Source organism: Pleurodeles waltl, chromosome 1_2, assembly GCF_031143425.1.
Source record: "Pleurodeles waltl isolate 20211129_DDA chromosome 1_2, aPleWal1.hap1.20221129, whole genome shotgun sequence".
Taxonomy (NCBI): Eukaryota; Metazoa; Chordata; class Amphibia; order Caudata; family Salamandridae; genus Pleurodeles; species Pleurodeles waltl.
The window spans coordinates 625,018,756-625,037,663 of NC_090437.1; the positions used below are offsets into that span (position 1 = coordinate 625,018,756).

The 18,908-nt window shown below is 39.5% G+C and overlaps 1 protein-coding gene across 1 annotated transcript in view; it reads left to right on the top strand.

Annotated features, from left to right (window-relative positions):
* Positions 1-18,440, top strand: part of LOC138301993 (uncharacterized) — a 50,172-nt gene extending 31,732 nt beyond the window's left edge. Inside the window, exons 3-5 of the mRNA XM_069242424.1 lie at positions 13,305-13,433; positions 13,551-13,688; positions 18,202-18,440. Of these exons, the coding sequence (XP_069098525.1) occupies positions 13,305-13,433; positions 13,551-13,688; positions 18,202-18,291 (357 nt within the window). The 3' untranslated portion in view covers positions 18,292-18,440. The remainder of the gene's footprint in view (positions 1-13,304; positions 13,434-13,550; positions 13,689-18,201) is intronic.
* Positions 18,441-18,908: the final 468 nt, after the last annotated feature.

Genomic DNA, 18,908 nt, shown 5'->3' on the forward strand with positions numbered 1-18,908 from the left:
GTATTTTCAGTGTTAGGTTAAGGGCAACTCTTAAGGTGCACTGACGTTTGTATTATCATGCATTCTCAGTAAAGGGTGATGTCTAAATGCTAATGTTGAAATGGTTTAATCTAATTTGTTTATCGTTCAGATTCTTTCATAAGTTAGTTATATTGAATTTTGCAGAATTATATTGCTTGCAATTGTAGTAAATTATCAGTGTGAATATAATGGCATGCAGCACCACCTCTAACTGTCCTAAAATAACACACAAGGAAATGTAACTGTCCTATAATAGGAAATGGGAAATATTTAATGCTACTTTTTATAGATAAAAATGTTCCAGCCAGGGCTATGACCAGGTATGTTAATGTGACAGTTTTTTTTTTTTTTTTTTTTTACATTAGTTGTTTTCAGTTTTGCCTGAACATCTGGTCACATGCTAGATTTATTTTTTAACCCTCTGTGTCCAAAATATGTTACTTATCCAGAAGGCCATACCTACTGCCATAAACTCCTTTTAGGCGTTTTGCCCCTTAATATTCTGTCAACTGACCACTGGTTAACCTGTCTTGTAATGTTGTATAGCAGCTCCTGCAATCTCACCACCTTCACACCATTTAATCTGTTAGCGCGTCGGTCCTTAATAAGTAAACTTATAAGGGGACGAGTGTAGGTCGATGAACCTTTTGACTCGTTTAGGATGTTCTTACCATGGTTCCAGAGCAGAAACACAATGATCAATGCACAGTAATCAATAATCATTATTCAGATCAATAATTAATAGTCATTAAATTCCACACACTACGACTTTACAGCCATGAATAACCACAGTTTTAATTAAAAGTTTAGTAAGTTTATTTCCCTATTATTACAATGCTAAAGTCATGTAGTTTAATCTCTAATTCAGATCAATCGCAATTAATAATAATTGTTAACCAAAAGACGCAAGGAGTATGATCTAATTATAGCTTGAATCGCAATGCATTTTAAAGCATCGGCACAAATCATTAGTAAAAATCAATTTCAACAAGACTATAATATTCATAAAGTTCAGCAAAATAGGTCGTCAACCATTTGTCCCTGCAAATTGTCAGTCGGCATGTGAATAGCCTTAACTAACTCAGATTAGCATCAGCATGTGGGGCTTCATGCAAAACAATTTAGAATACAAATTTAGAAAACATCTAGCTAAAGGAAAATATTGAGACAGCACAGTTGGTACCTAGAAAGGAAAGGGATAAACATGCAATTCAGTCACATTGTCATATCTACCTATCCACGGTATGGGTCAGCAAGCAGAATCTGTCTTCGTCATCAGTCAATCAGCAAAGCATCAGGCTCTCAGTCAGAGAATATGAGCCCAGTGACAGACTCTCAAATCTCTCCTTCTTTCAAATTTCGCCTCACAAAATCAAAATAAAGTCTTGCTCTTTTCCCTCTGTCAAGATTTTATATCAAAGTCACCCAAACTATCCCCCAGTTTCCAATTGGTCAATTAATCGTACGTTATTACTCTGTCCAATGATTTTCATTTACCAAATCCATGACTTTTAATATTTCACACTTCACATGTCGTTGATTGGTCCGTTTTACAATGTTCTCATCATCCGGCTCGTCAGGTATCGAATTTATTGCATCTTCGTTTCCAGTCAGTATCTTCATTGTTCGCGTCCTTGGAAAGAACCTCTTGCACATTTTACACACGTTTTGTTACTTTACTAGAGACATCATCTCCTGTCCGTCGGTTGCCATAGAAAGTTTCTGCTAAGCATTTTAACAGGACAATGAGCATTTCAGTTAGTTCACTCTGTCAGCATTTTTTCATTAATCACTAAGAAATACAGCTTCTGCATGAGTCCTGGCAAACTAGGCCAGGACACTCGCTAAGGTAAGGCCTACAATTAATAAGCAATAACATAATTAATAACCCTTAATATGACATATTACTACATTAATCTAATGCATTTTCAGTATTCCATGTGGATTAATAATTATTTAGTACATTCGTGAACACTGGTGGCCATTCTTCGAGGTCACATTTTCAAACGTGCACATTATTTTTCTACTTTATTCTACATAAGTCATTATTCAAAATACGTAAACATTCATTAATAATTTCTAATTAAGACATCTGCTTCAGCAAATCCATCCTCGTTCCTAACTCTTACATAAAACAATTACTGTCATCTCAGCACTCTGTAGGAGTGAGAGCATTGTTTGTCATTTTACTTTTCTGCCTTACAAAAGTGCTGGCTTTAATTGCACTTTCCAAGTACCTTTTAAAGCTCTGTAGTACATCTTGGGTTGGGGCAGACTTTCTTTGAGCCAAATTACTTGGTAGCTGTGTTCTCACCAAAGGCAATGCACATCAGTCCCACCTCCCTGGCTAATTCTTGTACTGCCTTGGCTTGGTAGAGATCTTCCTTTCAGTTGTTCCGCCTCATTCAGCAACTCGGACGCAAGATATTGAGGTTCTGGTATCCCATGAGAATGCTCCGCTGCTGCAGGCACCTCACAGGACGCTTTTTCTCCCCGCCGCCTTTGCAGTAGAATTCTCTCCGGTCATTTGAAGCACTTTGTGGTCGTCTTTGTCAGCCAGCACCCCCGCAGTGAGCACTGGATGTTCTGGAGTCAGAGGTGGTCACCATAACTGCTGCTCAAGGTTTCAACCTACATTAACATTGTATTTTGCATTAAAATACACTGGGAAGCGCAACCTACTTTAAGGCAACATGCAAAGTGTAAAAAAATAAAAAATAAAATAATAACTTTTGATCTTGAAGTGGGGCTATAAAAGTGAGGGACTCAAAGCAGTTCAAATGTAGCAGAAATATTTTTATTTTAATTGGTTAAAAGCACTGATTTTTTTTAATAGTTAAAACCACAATCTGAGAACTCTACTTCTAGGATATTTCAGTCCAATAACTTTTCCAAGTACATTCTGTCCTGGAGTTTACACAAGTACTTCCAGTGAATGTTTTCAAACACTGTTCTGTCATTAAGGCTGAGTATAGAGTCTGAGAAAATGGACTAGTTGATTAGTATTGTCCCCATGTGTCATCCTAAGGAACCCCATGTTTCATCCTGAGGAACCCTATGTGTTTTTTCCACACTAAAGATGTAGTTCCTTATCTCTGAATCATGATCAAATCTTTTTTTTTTTTTTTTTTAATTGAGTTCCTGGGGTGTGGTGGCAAATCATTGCTTCTGAGTGCATGATACTTAACTTGAAGGGGTGGGGGGGCTGAGTGGGGAGGGGTAAATTGCTCATGTAAATGGGCCTTCTGTTTTGAATAGGGTGGCAGGACGGATATGGAAATGGGGATGGCCGGGCAACATCTACCTCAAAGTGTATTCCACTTTTTCTGAGGGTTGATCTCTTAAAAAGAATGATGTGAGGGAAGGGGAAGGTATATGCATATGAAGATGGGCAGGTTGGGGATACGCCTGTTGTGGGTTGGGGGGGGAGGCGAGGCATGTTCAGCAAGTTTCCAGTTGGGCTTGTTTGGTTTCTGCGGAAGCGGTTGATACACTGTAGGAACAAAATGGTTGCAGACTATTGTGCACTATATGACACATAACCGACCACACACCGAGACCATTAGTCTGGCAGGTGCCATTACTCTGAAGGTGACATGGAACGTTAGAGGATTGAATGATTACAGGAAAGTGCGGAAGGTAGTGGCCTACGTTTAGTGCCACAATGTCAACATGGCTATACTTCAAGAAACACACCTGGCCCCTTACACCGCTGTTCTTACCTCCGGGAGATTGCAGGGTTAGTTTTTAGCAGCTGGGTTTACCTTTCTTGCCCGGGTAATCATGAAATGGGCAGCTTAACATTCAGGCGTATACCTACAAGAACTTGCGAAAGATCTGATTGGTAGATATATCATAGACTGCTGCAGCAGAGGTGATCATGCTTTTCTGGTAGTGGGGCTTTATGGCCCCAAATATGATGATCTCTAGTTCTACCTGGACTTATCCGCGAGAGTGGCAGTGTGGGATAACCCTCCTCAAATTTGGGGAGGCGACTTAAATTATGCACTAGATCCAGTGATTGATCGATCAGGGGGCCCACACAGACGGCCAGCTGCTGTGGCAAGGGCGTTGACTGCTATTGCAACAGTCGCTGGTATAGTGGTCATTTGGAGACACAGACATACTGATAGAGGGAGTACACTTACTGTTGAACAGTGCACGATCTGCATACACGTATTGCCTACTGGGGGGTGTCCAGGAGCCTCATCCCTAGGACACATACGCAAGACCTCTGGCCCAGAACGTAATCCGATAACTCGCTGGGCCCCCTGACTCTAGAGTTCAGGCCGTACCTCATCACCCCATTCATGTGGCAGTTTCCACCATATTTCTTACTAGATGCGGCATTCAGTGATGACCTGGCCAAGGCCATCAAATAATTCTTCCATGAGAATATTGGTTCGGTCTCTAGCTTTAGCACGGTGTGGGAAACATTCAAAGTTCACATCTGCAGGATTACAGTTGCTAAGCAGGCAGGTGTCCTGAAATCCCTGCGCGGTCGTTCGGCTCTGTTAGAAAAAGAGAGAGCGCAGCTGGAGAGGGAATACTTGATAATGGCAGAAAAACAACTGTTGGGCTGCATTCATGAGAAGTTAGCGGAATTACAACAAACAGCGCATTATGAGGTCCAACACATAGGGAAGTATGTGGCAGCCCGGGCATACAGAGAGGGGGAATGCCCTGGGGTGACACTGGCAGGCATGATGTGCCACAATAGGGAGAGGGACACAATCCTAGTGGGACAGGGCGAGAATGGTCGTCTGATCAATGATGCGGTAGAGATCGTGAACCGGTTCCGCTACTATTATGCTGCACTCTAAGCAACTAAAATCACCCCCTATGTAGATGCAATATCTGGCTACTTGACACACATTGCCTTGCCGTGTTTGATGAATACTGACAGAGAATATCTAATGACACCACTGCAACCAGTGGAGATACGTCGGGCCCTCAAAAATATGGCTGAAGGCAAGGCCCCGGGCCTGGATGGGTTCACAGTGACTTTCTACAAAACTGATATGCTAATCCCACACCTGATGACCCTCTATGAGGAAATGGCGGGAGCCAAGGAGATGCCGCTCTCCTTGAGAGAAGCACTAATTATCACATTGCTTAAACCAGGTAAATCCCCATTACTGTGTTCCTCCTATAGGCCATTATCCCTAATCAACCTGGATACAAAAATGTATGCCAAAATCCTCGCTGATAGATTAGCTGTGTTGCTCCAGAGCGTGGTAGCAATCGGGATTTGTCCCGGGTTGTAGCCTAACGGCAAACCTTAGAATGGTGTTGTTTGGTGCCATACAACACATAAAACCCGGGGCGCGTGCTGTTGCAGTTGTTCACGATGCCAAAAAGGCATTCGATCCCGTGGAATGGCCTTTCATGTTGGCAGTGTTACGCTGCACAGGGGTGGGCATAGTTTTTTTTTTTCTACAATTAGGGCAAACTCTTTACACAGCACCCTTGGCACAAGTTAGAATTAATGGAATTGTGTCTGAATTGATATATACCGCTAAAGGCACTTGGCAGGGATGTCCACTATTGCCCTTGATATATATGATGGTTGCGGAGCCGCTGGCGTGTGCCCTGCATGAATATCATGGACACAGAGGCATCCGTTTCTCGGAATATAACTTAATAGTCTCTGCAAATACAGATGATACTTTTATTTTTACTTTGTGACCCAATGCACAATCTTGCGCCTGCGCTCCGGGAGATCGTGAGATTTGGTGCTCTCTCTGGCTTGCTGATTAATTGGTATAAATCTATAGTGTTCCCCCCCCTAACACCAATCACGACTCTAATAGAAATGGATTTCCCTCTTAAGTGGGAAACAGGCTTGGTTCGCTACCTAGGAGTCCAAATTCACACGGACCCTAAGATAGTCATATCAGATAATTATAGTAAAGCCATACAAAAGATGACAGAAAAATGTGGAGAGGTGGATTAGGCTGCCATTGTCACCAATAGGACACACAGATCTCATGAAAATGGTGATACTCCCGTGGTTTCTATTCCTTTTTCGGAATATCCCTACCCTGCTGCCGAAATCATTCTTCTCCACTTTGAGGTCTCTTCTAATCAGGCTTGCATGGACAGGAAAACAGCCAAGAGTGCAGTGGCGGGTTCTAACTGCCATACAATATGGGTGGACTCCACATCCCGACTTGGAGACATATTACAGAGCGACACAATCCATGTCCGCACACTTGTGGATTCGCGGTCCCCCCTGACTTGCCTCACCTGTATATAGAGCGGGACATGTCAGCACCCCACTCCCTGCATATCGGATATTTCAGCCTCCCGCCCGATATCACGGGCTCTTTATTCTCTAAATACGACCACTCACACGTAGCACAGCCTTATGACCGGGCAGGCACTCTCCCACCTATATTCTCCTCATATACTGATTAAATGGTGTGCTTGGTTCCCGTTGGGGCGGGATGAGACTGCGGTTGCTACACTTTGAAAACTGGGCATTAAGACAATGGGAGACTTCTTTTTCGAAGGTGCAATGCGCCCCTGGTAATAAATCATTGAACAGGTGCACACATCGACCCCACTCATGCAATACCAGTATTCTAGGGCCTCTCGCACTATGCATGCCCTCCTGGGGGATGACCTATTAGAACCTCCTGAAATGGAGGCCCTCTCCATGGTTATTGAGGATGCCCACCCTCAAAAATTGGTGACCAGACTTTACACCCATACTCAGGAGACACATGGGAAAGGGCTGATGAAAACCAGGGTTGAATGGCAAAGGGACTTAGGTCTACTCATAACAGATACACAATGGAGATATTGCTGCTCCTTGACTAGTCACATATCTCTTAACGGAAGACATCGCCTGATTCACTTTAAGTACATCAATAGGATTTATTACACAACCCTTAGTCTATTAAAATATGGGTTGAGCGACACAGCAGACTGTCCTAGATGTGGGGAGGGAGAGGTGGGCTTTCTCCACATGACATGGACTTGCCTGGGCATACAGTGTTTCTGGGGAAGTGTGCTTGCCAAGTTGGAAGGCATTGTGGTGAGCCGGCTAGAGAGCACGCCTCTTTTGGCTCTTCTGGGCTATGACAGAAATGTGGCAAAGGGAGTTCAGCGCCTGGTGGCTATGGGTGTGCTACTAGCAAAACGCAGTGTAGCTACGAGATGAGATTGAGGCCCTAGAGAATGGCACTCAGATATGATATATGGTAATACTCAGGCAGATACATATAGTGATTTTAATTCCTCAGAAAAATTGACCCAAGAATTACTGGGGACCCTATCAAACATTTAATTGTAAAGGAGACGGGAGAGCCTGAGGGCGAATAAGTGAGTGGCATTGCTGTGAGTATCTTGTACAGGTCAACTGCGTGTTCTCTAATGTGTTACAGGTCTTATAGCAATGTGATCAAGTGACACACAATATTGTACTGGTGTGATTGGGATGCAATCCAGATGCCAACATTGTACCGTATTGACATATCTAAGCCAGCTGATGGAATATGGACTACCTTTATGGGACTGATCTAAAGCCATGTGTGTACTTTAAACCTGTAATAATTAGATGTGTAACTGTCACACGTTTGTGTTGTTATAATTGCAAAAAGCATAAATAAATAAAAATCAAGTTCCTGAGTAATCTTGTAGCTGGTACTGAGACGCCTTCTTTTCTACCTTTTGAATCTTGTTTATGTGTGAGTGATTAAAGACAGAGGGTAAAAAGCCGGGGTGAATATTTTGATTAGACATACTACAATAGTAACATGTATGTAGCAAATTGTCTGTCAGTAGAGTTCATTTAGAAAATCCATGAAGCTCAAGAGCCTTGCTTGAGCATAAAGACATAATATGTAGAGCTAAATCTGTAACCTATTTTTCGAGGTCCTGTTTGCAGTATTAACCTCTTAAAGATGCTAAAACGGAACATCGTGCAGTGCAAGTGGAACATACCGATTTTTTTATTTTAGGACAAGATAATCTCCATGAAAATAGTAATTTTACGAAGGTTTCTGCATGTGTTGGACAACGTGCCTCTCAAATGGTCCAGTTCTTGTTATGTGAAAGAGGACTTGCTTTACAAAGTCTTGGTTACTCTTGGTTGGCGCTTTTTTGCCAATTAGACACTCAATCGGGTGGAAAATGAGCAAGCATTTTGTGATGCATTTCCATTGCAACTAGAAATATGTTTTTGCAAACTGTGAAATGGAAATTCAGTCTTTGAAATTATGAATACAGCCGATATTCATTGGGAAGATAGTGAGAGAAAAGGTATGCTTGTGTTCAGCAAATCCTGGTCATTTCGACCCATCCCTAGGAGATACTGAACAATAAGCATCCATTATGGAAGGTCCGAAATGGCATTGGAGTATGCCCTTGGTTGGAGTGTGAAAAGCGAAAATGATTTAGGATAATGTACTTCTTAAATAAAGGATTTCTTCTTGTTGATAAGCTCTTGAGTGCATATGGGTTAACTCAAATGCTTGATTCTTCTAATGATGTAAAATACATCTGACAAGAAAATTACAATGCACAATCACTATAAAAGGAGACTGCAAAAATACCCGACACCTATGTTCACGTCTATACAGGGCAAGTGTATTGGACTCTTGTTAGAATGTACAGGCTAAGCATGAATACAATCAATACCACTGGAATTATGAATAAGTGTTGTACCAAAGTGAGGCAGGATTAACTACATTATTTTGAACATTCTGTCGGCATATCTCACTAATATATCCTTTTAACATATTTTGATTTTGACTAAACTTTGTAGGACTGTTAATTTTGCACATTCTTGTCCAGTCCTAGGCCTCTTCCCTACAGCTTTTCCCACCTATCCCTATGCACCCCACCCCTTACCTAAAACACGTTTATACCTTTGCAGTTCATGTTTAGCCTACTGTTCAGACGTGACTGTTGGACGAGTGATTAACAATATAAGGGTGTATGCTTATTGCTCTAAAAAATAAAAAATACTTTTCACCAACATAACGGATAGAACTCCTTCGTACAAACAAAACATTTTTTGGACGACTAATGACACAAATAAGTCTTCCAAATGTACTATGCATGGAGAACAGCAGAGATACACGGCAAAATAAGAACCCTTGTAAGTTTAACCCCTTATTGAGTGGAAGAGTTTGCTCATTTATGTGAGTTATGTAATACAGAGTTGTTCTCCATTGCAAGTAATCTGATCTGTGTTTGCACACTGATCTTTCTTTTCAATAAAATTCAACCTCCAAACACTGCAAAAATACAAAGGTTTTTTTATTTTTATTATTTTTTTATTGTCTTCTATTGATGCTCAGAAACACCATCTTAAACGGGTGTATAACCATCCGTTCTAAATCAGAGGGACATGGTGTGTGTTAAAAGTGAATGCATGTAGTGTTAGATGTAGTATTTACTAGTTGCAAAATACTGTTCACAATTTGCAACTAGTCTTTTTTGCAGCCAGGGAAGAGTTTTAAGAACCAGCATATGCTCTTATAGGTCGGTTCTTAAAATTCCAAGCTGTAGTGGGTTGAAATCTGACCTACCATCATCCATATTGATGAGGTAGGTCGTAAATTCTATTTTTCTAGGATTGGAGGCCATCACAGTGATGGAGGCCTGCTGGGTTCAGCAGACCACCATGTCTGTAATTGCATTTTTTTTTTACCATTCACTCTTTTGTGACTGGGTCACCGCCTTTTTTTGAGCTGACAGTAAAAAAGAAAGTTTTGTGACTGGATTTTGGTTGGAAAACATTGATACATTAGATACTGATTTGATATTTGGAAGGGATGTCTACAACCTGCCTTTTTTCAGACACTGAATCCATATCCGCTCAGAATCACATTATAGGCATCTGAAAATGTTTTCCGACTTCTAAAATTGGATTACTGAGTAAGAAAAAGCATTTAACGGCAGCAAACGCTGAATAAGTTAAAATGCTTATTATATCTGACCCTTAGTTTTGTTTTATTCTGAATGCAACATTGTTGAAACACTCAGCAAAACACATACACTATATGTTCAAAAGCTATTCCTTTTTTATTTGCTCAGTCCCAGTTATTATTTGGAACCGGTCCTTAGTTTGTGAATACTCTGTGTCCACACTCTATACCTCTAGAAGCACCTCTTTCCATCAGTGAAGAGCCTTTCAAAACCGTATTATACTTTGTATGCTTAATATATGTATCTCTTTAGAAGACAACTAAATTCGAGACATCGGACCAAACAAAGAGAAGTCAACTGTTGGAGCTTTTTCTGTAAACTGAGTGCCCCGTGAAATAATTCCTCCTTTGAGAAGTGTATGTGTGGTATATTGTGTTCTATTTTCTGAATTATGAAACAAATAATTTTAATTACAAAGGAGAGGTTATCATTTCCAGTCTGTTTTAATTACATTTAAATGTGTAGGACATTTTCAATTCTGGAGACAAAACCTTTTTCCTAGTCAATCGACTTTGTTCGGTAATTTTGCCTGGGTAACAGTTTCACTATATTAATACCCATTTGACACATAAATACTAGAAGTTGAAAGCTGGACAATTCATTTTAAGTATCTGCCAATACATTGCAGCACTAGTGACTAGTTTCATTTAGTAACATTTGATCCTTTTAATCTAGAAACAGGTGTTTTTGTTGTAATATAGTAATACATATGTATATTTAGAATGGTAAATTCGGCTCAGGACACTTCAGCTTCATTATCTCATACTTTTAGTGGCCCTGTATAAAATCACAGCTGCTAGAGGTGCCGTGATCTGACTGGGAACTACAGGCATACAGATTGGGCATTTCTTACTGTGGTAGCTAGTTCCCTATCTTTACATGGAATCTGTCATGATGGAATATGACAAAAGGTCTCATTGCTGTTGAAGGGAAATGTGGTTTTAATAATTTGTTGCTGTAATTTAAACTTCAGTTTATTGTGTACATAAAAAGAAGGCAAAAATGTATAACACTTAATAAATAACATTTTACGCAGAGGTTTAAAACTGCTGCTGCTAAGTGCCGCCTTTGCTTTGATAAGCAATGAAAGGATATTATTTGATACTGAATAATTACTTAAATATTGTTCATAGATAACTGGCCCAATAATCTCAGAAGTTAAGAGTGTTAGTCCCTGCAACTCCGTGAAGGTGAATAGTCCTGAAAAGCATATTTTAGTGTTTAGTTGACAGGTCTTGAAAAAACATAAAAATGTTACTGGACCTGCAGGTCGAGTAGATTGAATAATATGCTTGACCTAACTGTAATGTACTTGACCCAGAAATGGGTCTCAAATTGTGTGATCCTGGGCAAATATTGTATTTTACAGTCACTTTCTTCATTCTCACATATGAGTGCACCTTCAAATATGGGAGTTCAGCATTTCTGCTGTAAAACAAAAAAAATACTATTTTGTTTGATTAAATACACTAAACATTTGCTCCATGTATAATAAATCTAGCCCACATATAGGGTACACATGATCCATGCATGACTTGCCTCTTAGTTTACTAATAGCTTTGCCATCAGGGCAGGAGTGTTTCTCAGTTTTATGTTTAAACACTCACTTTTAAGCATGATGTGGTAGCGCACTGTCATTCACAGACACCACATTTCAAAGAAATGTCCAAAAACTTCTCACCAACTTGCAGCTTTACTGATACAACTATATAGTGTATTAACAATAATCTGTGAAAATTGGGTTTCAGAAAACATTTATCATTTGCACATCACCAAGTAAAGCGTTCGGACTTTTTTTTTTTTATCCTATTAAAACATTTTATTTTCATCACGCAGAAGTACAAAAACTGGTCTTTCACAGCTGCTGAAATATATTTTGAATTTTTTGTAAAGTTGACTTGGTTATTTAAATGTTGTGTGTTAGGAAAAACCTAATACCAAAAGCCTTTCATTTCATATAGGTCAAACAGTTCACATTACAACATCATGGAACTCTGCAGTCACAAGGAAAAGTATTTGCATTGCAAGAAGACAAACTGATTTTTGACCTCTGTCTCCAAACAAGAAGGAAATGTGACAAGAATAAGATTTAAAGGCATCTTAATTGATGATTCAGTTTCTGACTGAACAGAACACCTGTTCTTTGTCCACTCACCAGAAGGGGCGAGTAGGATCTAAAAATAGCTCGACCTCATAAAATAAAACTTGCCATAGTGAGTGGTCGAGTAGATTTTTCGAGCCCTGGTTGAGTAGGTGAAACTCTGTCAATTTGCATTTTGGGCAAATGCCTTTATCTGCAATAAAATATTAAAATTTTAAGCTGTCCATTTTATACTCTACAGTAAATGTCCCAGCTGTAGATTATTTGGGTTGTATTATCTGCAAGCAAAGAGAAGTAGCTTTGAAGGGACAGGAAAGAGATTTTATGGAGTTTTTAAACACACACTTCACTCTGCTGTTATTCCTCTGGTATAACAGTTGTATTGTATGGTAGCAATTTTTTTCTCCCGGTGAATGATTCACTTTATAAATTCCAAAAATGAATAAAAAATGTTATTTGCAAAGAAGCAGCCCTGAGGTCACAATGGTGACCAGTGCAACTTTCCTCTTATAGTGCACTGACTGCAGAGTTCTACTTTGTTGATATGAAGCTGAGACTAGAACTCTAGGTAGTCAATTGTGCTCTTTAGTGTCTCCTACAACGTTTTTAAAAAATCGTGAGTACTGTGAATAAAATATATAAAAACTTACCTGCACTTATGTGTTTCATCAGGTGCTTCTGCTCTTCTATGTAAAAGGATGCCTGAGTGTTCTCCTTAATGCCCATCATTAATCTGTATAGTCTGGGATAGTGAGAACAACAACAGTTATTTACTGTTCAAACCACTGTAAACCTGGGTATGGGTGTTTCAGAACATCAAAATCTTGCTTGGTAGATTAATTCCCTGTTGTGCACCAACATTCACCTCTATTGTCCTCAAGTCCCTGTTTTCTTTAAAATTCTATGTAAAGAAATGGGTAGCTCATGACCTGAAGTATCACGATTGCTAAAGATTAAATATTTACTCTATTGGCTCTAACATCTACTCCAATTTCAATTATTGTTTGCCAGGGTGTAGGGATATGGAGGCGTTAAGGGTGGTGGGGCATAGAGGTGTGTCAGTTCACTCACGTAGGCAAAAAAATAAAATTGATCATCTTATGTGATACAGAAAAAATAGATATCCCTTCATTTCGGATCCCTGACCATTCAAGGCAAATAATGAGATTGACATAGTTTTCTATATTTGGAACTTTGTTACAAATATGTTTGCTGTAAATTCAGATTTTTTTAATTGCAGGTCGCTATGCGTGCTCTTGGCTTTGAGCCAAAAAAGGAGGAATTGAAGAAAATGATAGCCGATATTGACAAGGAGGGATCAGGCACAATTGACTTTGAGGATTTCCTGGCGATGATGTCTCTTAAAATGGTAATTTGTAACCTTTTCTTGTATTATTATAAATGTTTTAATGGGCCAAGTATTTTAATAAAGCGATTTCTGATAGAACAAAGATTTTCAATAAGTTGAATGGGGTTGCTTTTACAGAGTGAAAAGGATTCAAAAGAAGAAATTATGAAAGCTTTTCGGCTGTTTGATGATGACGGGACTGGAAAGATTTCCTTCAAAAATCTAAAGCGGGTTGCGAAAGAGCTTGGAGAAAATCTGACAGATGAAGAACTCCAGGTATTTAAAAAAAAAACGTTGCATCGTTTGCCTGTTGCATGAGGTATTTAGCAACTAGTTCTGTATAGTGCAAAAACTGAGGGGTTTTTATATTTCGGTATCTTTGCAAGGTAACTGCAACCGAAAAGCAAGTTTAAAATACAAACACTACTCTCTCCTTTTGTAAACTAAACTTCAGTTACAAACACCCCATATACTTAAAGTGTGGATATCCAATAATTTAAGAGGCTTCCCTTTATTTTTTTTAATAATGATAATGGCATGGTAGGATTTGGGACTCCATTCAGATGGTGCCTTTGGGGTTGAGCTCGAGAAGGGGTTGTCAGGATTTGTAAAAAAGTATAACTGATGCTCAAAATGGATCTCACTGCCTGCCCTTAATTTCTGCATATAGCTCAAAGTCTCAAAACACAGATAGTGTTAATGGTTAAGACACACGACTTTTCAGTTGAAAACCAAATCCTGTAATTTTCATAAATGGGTCCACAAAGGTGCAGAGTGTGAAAGACTGGGTTTATGCTCAGAGTAACAAAAACTGGAAAGAAGGTGTTTGGTAATGGGAACCTTTATACAGTTGATGGCCAAATTGGGCATTCCAGTGCCTAAGCATGTCATCTAGGTTGCCACACTTGCTCAGGTAAGTCATATCAGCATTGAGGCTGAAGTACTCTGTTTGAAGACATTATGCACTTGTGTAAGTCGTTTGTTGTTCCATTAAGCTTGTGTTTGCTGCAGCTGATTACCACCATAATCCCTGCTCTAAAGTCAGATGCCATAGCCCACATCTAAAAATCGAAGTAGATTGGTGTGGTGTCTTATGAAATTGGGGACTTGGCAGCCAAGCCCTCATTTCAGACTAATCTATTTTTCTTACTAGTATTTATCAAGCAAGAGTTCACTAGTGTTGTATTTGTTTTCTCTAAGCCCCAGGAGAAGATGGGGACACCCCTCCACCCCCCATCTCTGGGCATCAGGCCACCCGCCCACAACTTCAAAAATGTATTACTCCTAGATTAATGGCCCTATTATCTCAAAAGTAAAAAGTGCATTACTCCCTGCAGCCCCTTTCCTGCGAAGATGGGGGTTGCAATCCTGATGTCTTACCATAGTAAGCCTTCACAGCAAAATTATATGTTTGCCCATCCTTCAAACTGTTAGCACATCTTTTCTTTCTTTTCATAGAATCTTATCAAAAAGTACAAAGAATCAGGGAGTAACATTCTTTTGTGCCCAAAAGGAACTGAGGCATTTGGCCCCTCTCAAAGGCTTTGTAGACTTTTTCTATAATAAGGGCTACTGCTTATGTTCAATGAAAACCATCCTGAGAAACTCGTATTATGAAAATTGGTTGAGTGACAATATCAGACAAGATTACGCTATTTGCCCCCTTATAGAAGGTACCAGTAGTTGTGACTTAAGTGCATACGGCACGGTTCCCAACAGACATGTGAAAAATGAGTTGTGGAATGTCTGTGCATGGGTAATACATAAAAGCCACAGCTGCACTGCCCTGGCACCGATTCAATCATAAATCATGAAGTGTTGGAGAGGCTTATGACTCCAATATCCGCTTTAAATGCATTTTGGAAAATCGACCATTTTCACACATTTTCATCTTGAATACAGTTTTTCAGCATACTTGTAAACACAGTTTTAAATGGGAATATAGAAGTGCTGGTACTTCTGACACAGAGCACCTGTTTGCTAGTGAGAAGTGCTTGTACTCTCCTATTAAATGTATTGCAGCAAAGGTGAAAAGTGCAAGTACTCTCACTTTCAAAGTATTGCTTATAGATATATTCATTCAACCTAACAAAAGCTTATAATTAGCGATCCTGGTTTTATAGTTTTTATTTTTGACATTCCTGGCTCTAATCATGTTTATTTTGTGCACATTTTATACATATTTATCTGTATTTATTTTGTGTTTGGAGTATACATCACGCTGCAATGGGTATATTGCCACATTTATTTAACAAGTAAAAGTATACTCCGGTTTGAATGTCCAACGTGTTCTAGAAATTGAGTGCAATGCAATGCTCTGAAAACACTTATATTGTAGAAACGGATAAAAAATTTGTATATCTACAATTATTCAAACTGCATTAGGAAATCTTTTTTTTTTAATTTTTATTAAGTCCCCTCCCTGTCAATCTGTATAGCTATTGACCTGCCACTCATGATTAACAGTATTGAGAATCGTTTAAAAGAAGCCTTTTTTTCATATTTAAAAATAAATACAGACAGGGAAATAAATGTTTTCTTTCTGTATTTATCTGTAAAAATGGAAAGCTAGGAGCCCTACTTATACTTTAGTGCGCTGGGATGCACACACGAGGGCTACTTACAGGCAGGTGAAGCGCTGCAAGTAACTCGCGAGCTACTCTATATAAAAGGAGCAAATGCAGAACGGACCATAAAAGCCAGACAAAATCTATGTTTTGTATTGTAAGTAGACATCTGACTATACTGCCACAGCACCATACCCAAAGTATTCTCTACATAAAGAAAAATTACAATAGGAGTAAAACTTACGTTCATGTAATCCTAATTTTCATGATAGGTGTTAGATCTGATTTCATAAATTGTAGACTAACTTCACATATGCAAGTACATGGGACACATTTTTGAAACATGTTTGTGAATACTCTGGCCAATCCTCACTGCTCATGGCCTATGGCTGCGAGCAGCAGTAGTAGGCCGCCTGATGCAGCCAACCCACACTGCAGCTGCAGTTATTATAAGGTTATGGAAGTGAAGTTTAGAAGCCTGCCGGTCCTAGAAATGACTAAAGGAAACACTTTTATTTATTTATTTGTAAGACTTATTGATTTTCTCAAACCAAAATACACAGAATTACACCATTCATATCTGCACAGCACATGAAAAATCCACATAACTCATTTTCACTGAGATAATAGATAAGGCATCAAATAGTGCAAATAGTGCTAGACTGGTATTGTTAAGAGCATGGCAGACACTAGAAGTAGAATTTGGCTGTGCTTTGGGCACAGCTTTTTAGCTCGAATGGCATTATTTCAGTTCCTTCAGGATTAAATTAGGGGTGGTTTGCTGTCATCCAGTATTTTGTGCTGCTTTTTGAACTTTGCCAAGTACAACATTTTATAAGGCTAATGGGTTGGCCAGATGTAGGTGAATCTGCACTCAGAGACCTGATTTTTGGCCAGCAGTCGAAAGCACATGTTGAAAAGGGGGTGATACTGTAGGTGTTCATTGAGGCAGTTGCTATGTAGTGGACCATTTTGACTGCCTAGAAGGATAGTCATGATGTAAGGGTGCTGTGGCTTTTGTTCAAGTGACATGTTACATTGCAGCTAAGTACATTTGCTGCTTTAGTAACAAAGGGTGCTAACCGATTTATAAGTATGCTGACTTTCGGCGTGATTATGAGTTTGGCAATCTAACCGTCTGACCGCCAGTATGGTGGTCTGGAGGCTGCCTCCAAGCCACCGGCCGCCAGATCACCATATTATGATGTTCCCCCGGGGCTGGCGGGACAGTCAGTGCGGCGCCATTGGCTTCAGCTCTGAAATGGAACTGAGGCCAATGCCAGCTGCAATAACTGTGCTGACAGGAGGGCCTCTGCACTGCCCACGACATCGGTCATCGTGCTTGAGCACGGCTTTCACCACTGCTAACACATCAGTATCCACAATCCTGGCAGTGGTGGCGGTCTTGTGGTGGTCGGACTGCCAGCATCGTAATCTGGTGGTCGGAAAGTCACAGTGGGTACGGCGGTCTTAGGACCGCTGTACTCTTATTCAGGCCCTTAGTCTTTGCTAGGTTCTTTAGAGTGCACTTTTACAGCTTATGTAGTCCACCTAGTTGCTATTCAGTATATCTTGGGGCCCAGATTATGCTAAATGGGGACTTGATTCTCCATTGCGGTAATAAATGTTATGTTTAATATCTTTCTTAACCTTTGAGTGCACTGTGTGTTGATTAACCCGTTCTTGAGGGGGTCCAATGTTAAAAAAAATTGAGAGGAGAGGTACTGTTCTTTGTCTGAGGTTGGTGGTACGATGGTGTTATAGTGACTTCTAGATGTCATTGTTGCGTTAGGTCAGCTAGGCACTGGTTCAGTTACAAGTTGGAGGTTTTGATGGCCATATCATTGGCTTTGAGACTGACACCCTAAATGCATTGCATATGGTCGGAGACAGTGGCTACTATTTTGTAGATGTGAAGTGTGTTTTAGAGTGTGTCTACTGGCACTAACACCTGTGCTGTTCGACTGTGATGAAGGACCCTAGCATTATATAGGTCACAGTTGAATAATTAAGTTGCACTGCTGTGAAACATTCAACAAAATCTAAGATGCATTCAACAAAATAGTTAAACTGTACTGATTCACGTGGGTATCGAATCTCCTGATTCAAAATAATCTAGAGCAGCGATTTCCATTTTACGATCTTTTCACTGTACTATTTTACTTCTGAATGTTGCAGCAATAAAACCTTGCTTTCCAGATAACTTTATTTATGTTTTTTAGGAAATGATTGATGAAGCTGATCGTGATGGTGATGGAGAGATCAATGAACAAGAGTTTTTGCGAATCATGAAAAAGACTAGTCTGTACTAGCATTCTCAAAGAGTCACCCAACTTGTCGTTTATTTTAGCTCCCCCTCCTTTGTTTACTAGCCCTTGCTCACCCATGTCTCCAATTTTGTAATGTTTTATATGTATATGTAAAATTATTTTGTAATAAAATAAACTTTATTCTTCTTAAACTTCCTGCACTAAACGTGTCTTTAGTTTAAATCTTTATTTGCCTAATTCTCCTAGTACTAGAATTGTGACCAATCATCCTAAAAGCGGAATGTCTTCCATTTATTTTTATTTTCAATTGAACTAACAATGCTAGACAGTAAAACAATAAAATTCCCTAATATGTTGCAGGCGAGTTCTTTGCTTGAGTGGCCCAACAAGGTAATTTTCGCTGCTAATTTGCTTCTAAATGAGTACCTGATCTGTAAAGTTGTTGTCTCCGTTAAGATTCCCTTCACTTAATGTTCAGTAAACAAAAATATAGGAGGTAAATTAAACTATACTTATTTTTACACTTGTAAATATAAGGTATAGGTTCTCTGTGTAAGTAAATATTGAGACCCTGCTATATAATTTAAATATCTTGGAGTATAGTTCACCAGGATTCGGTTTGCCACACATGTATACATGGGTAGTTTGGTGAATCCTGG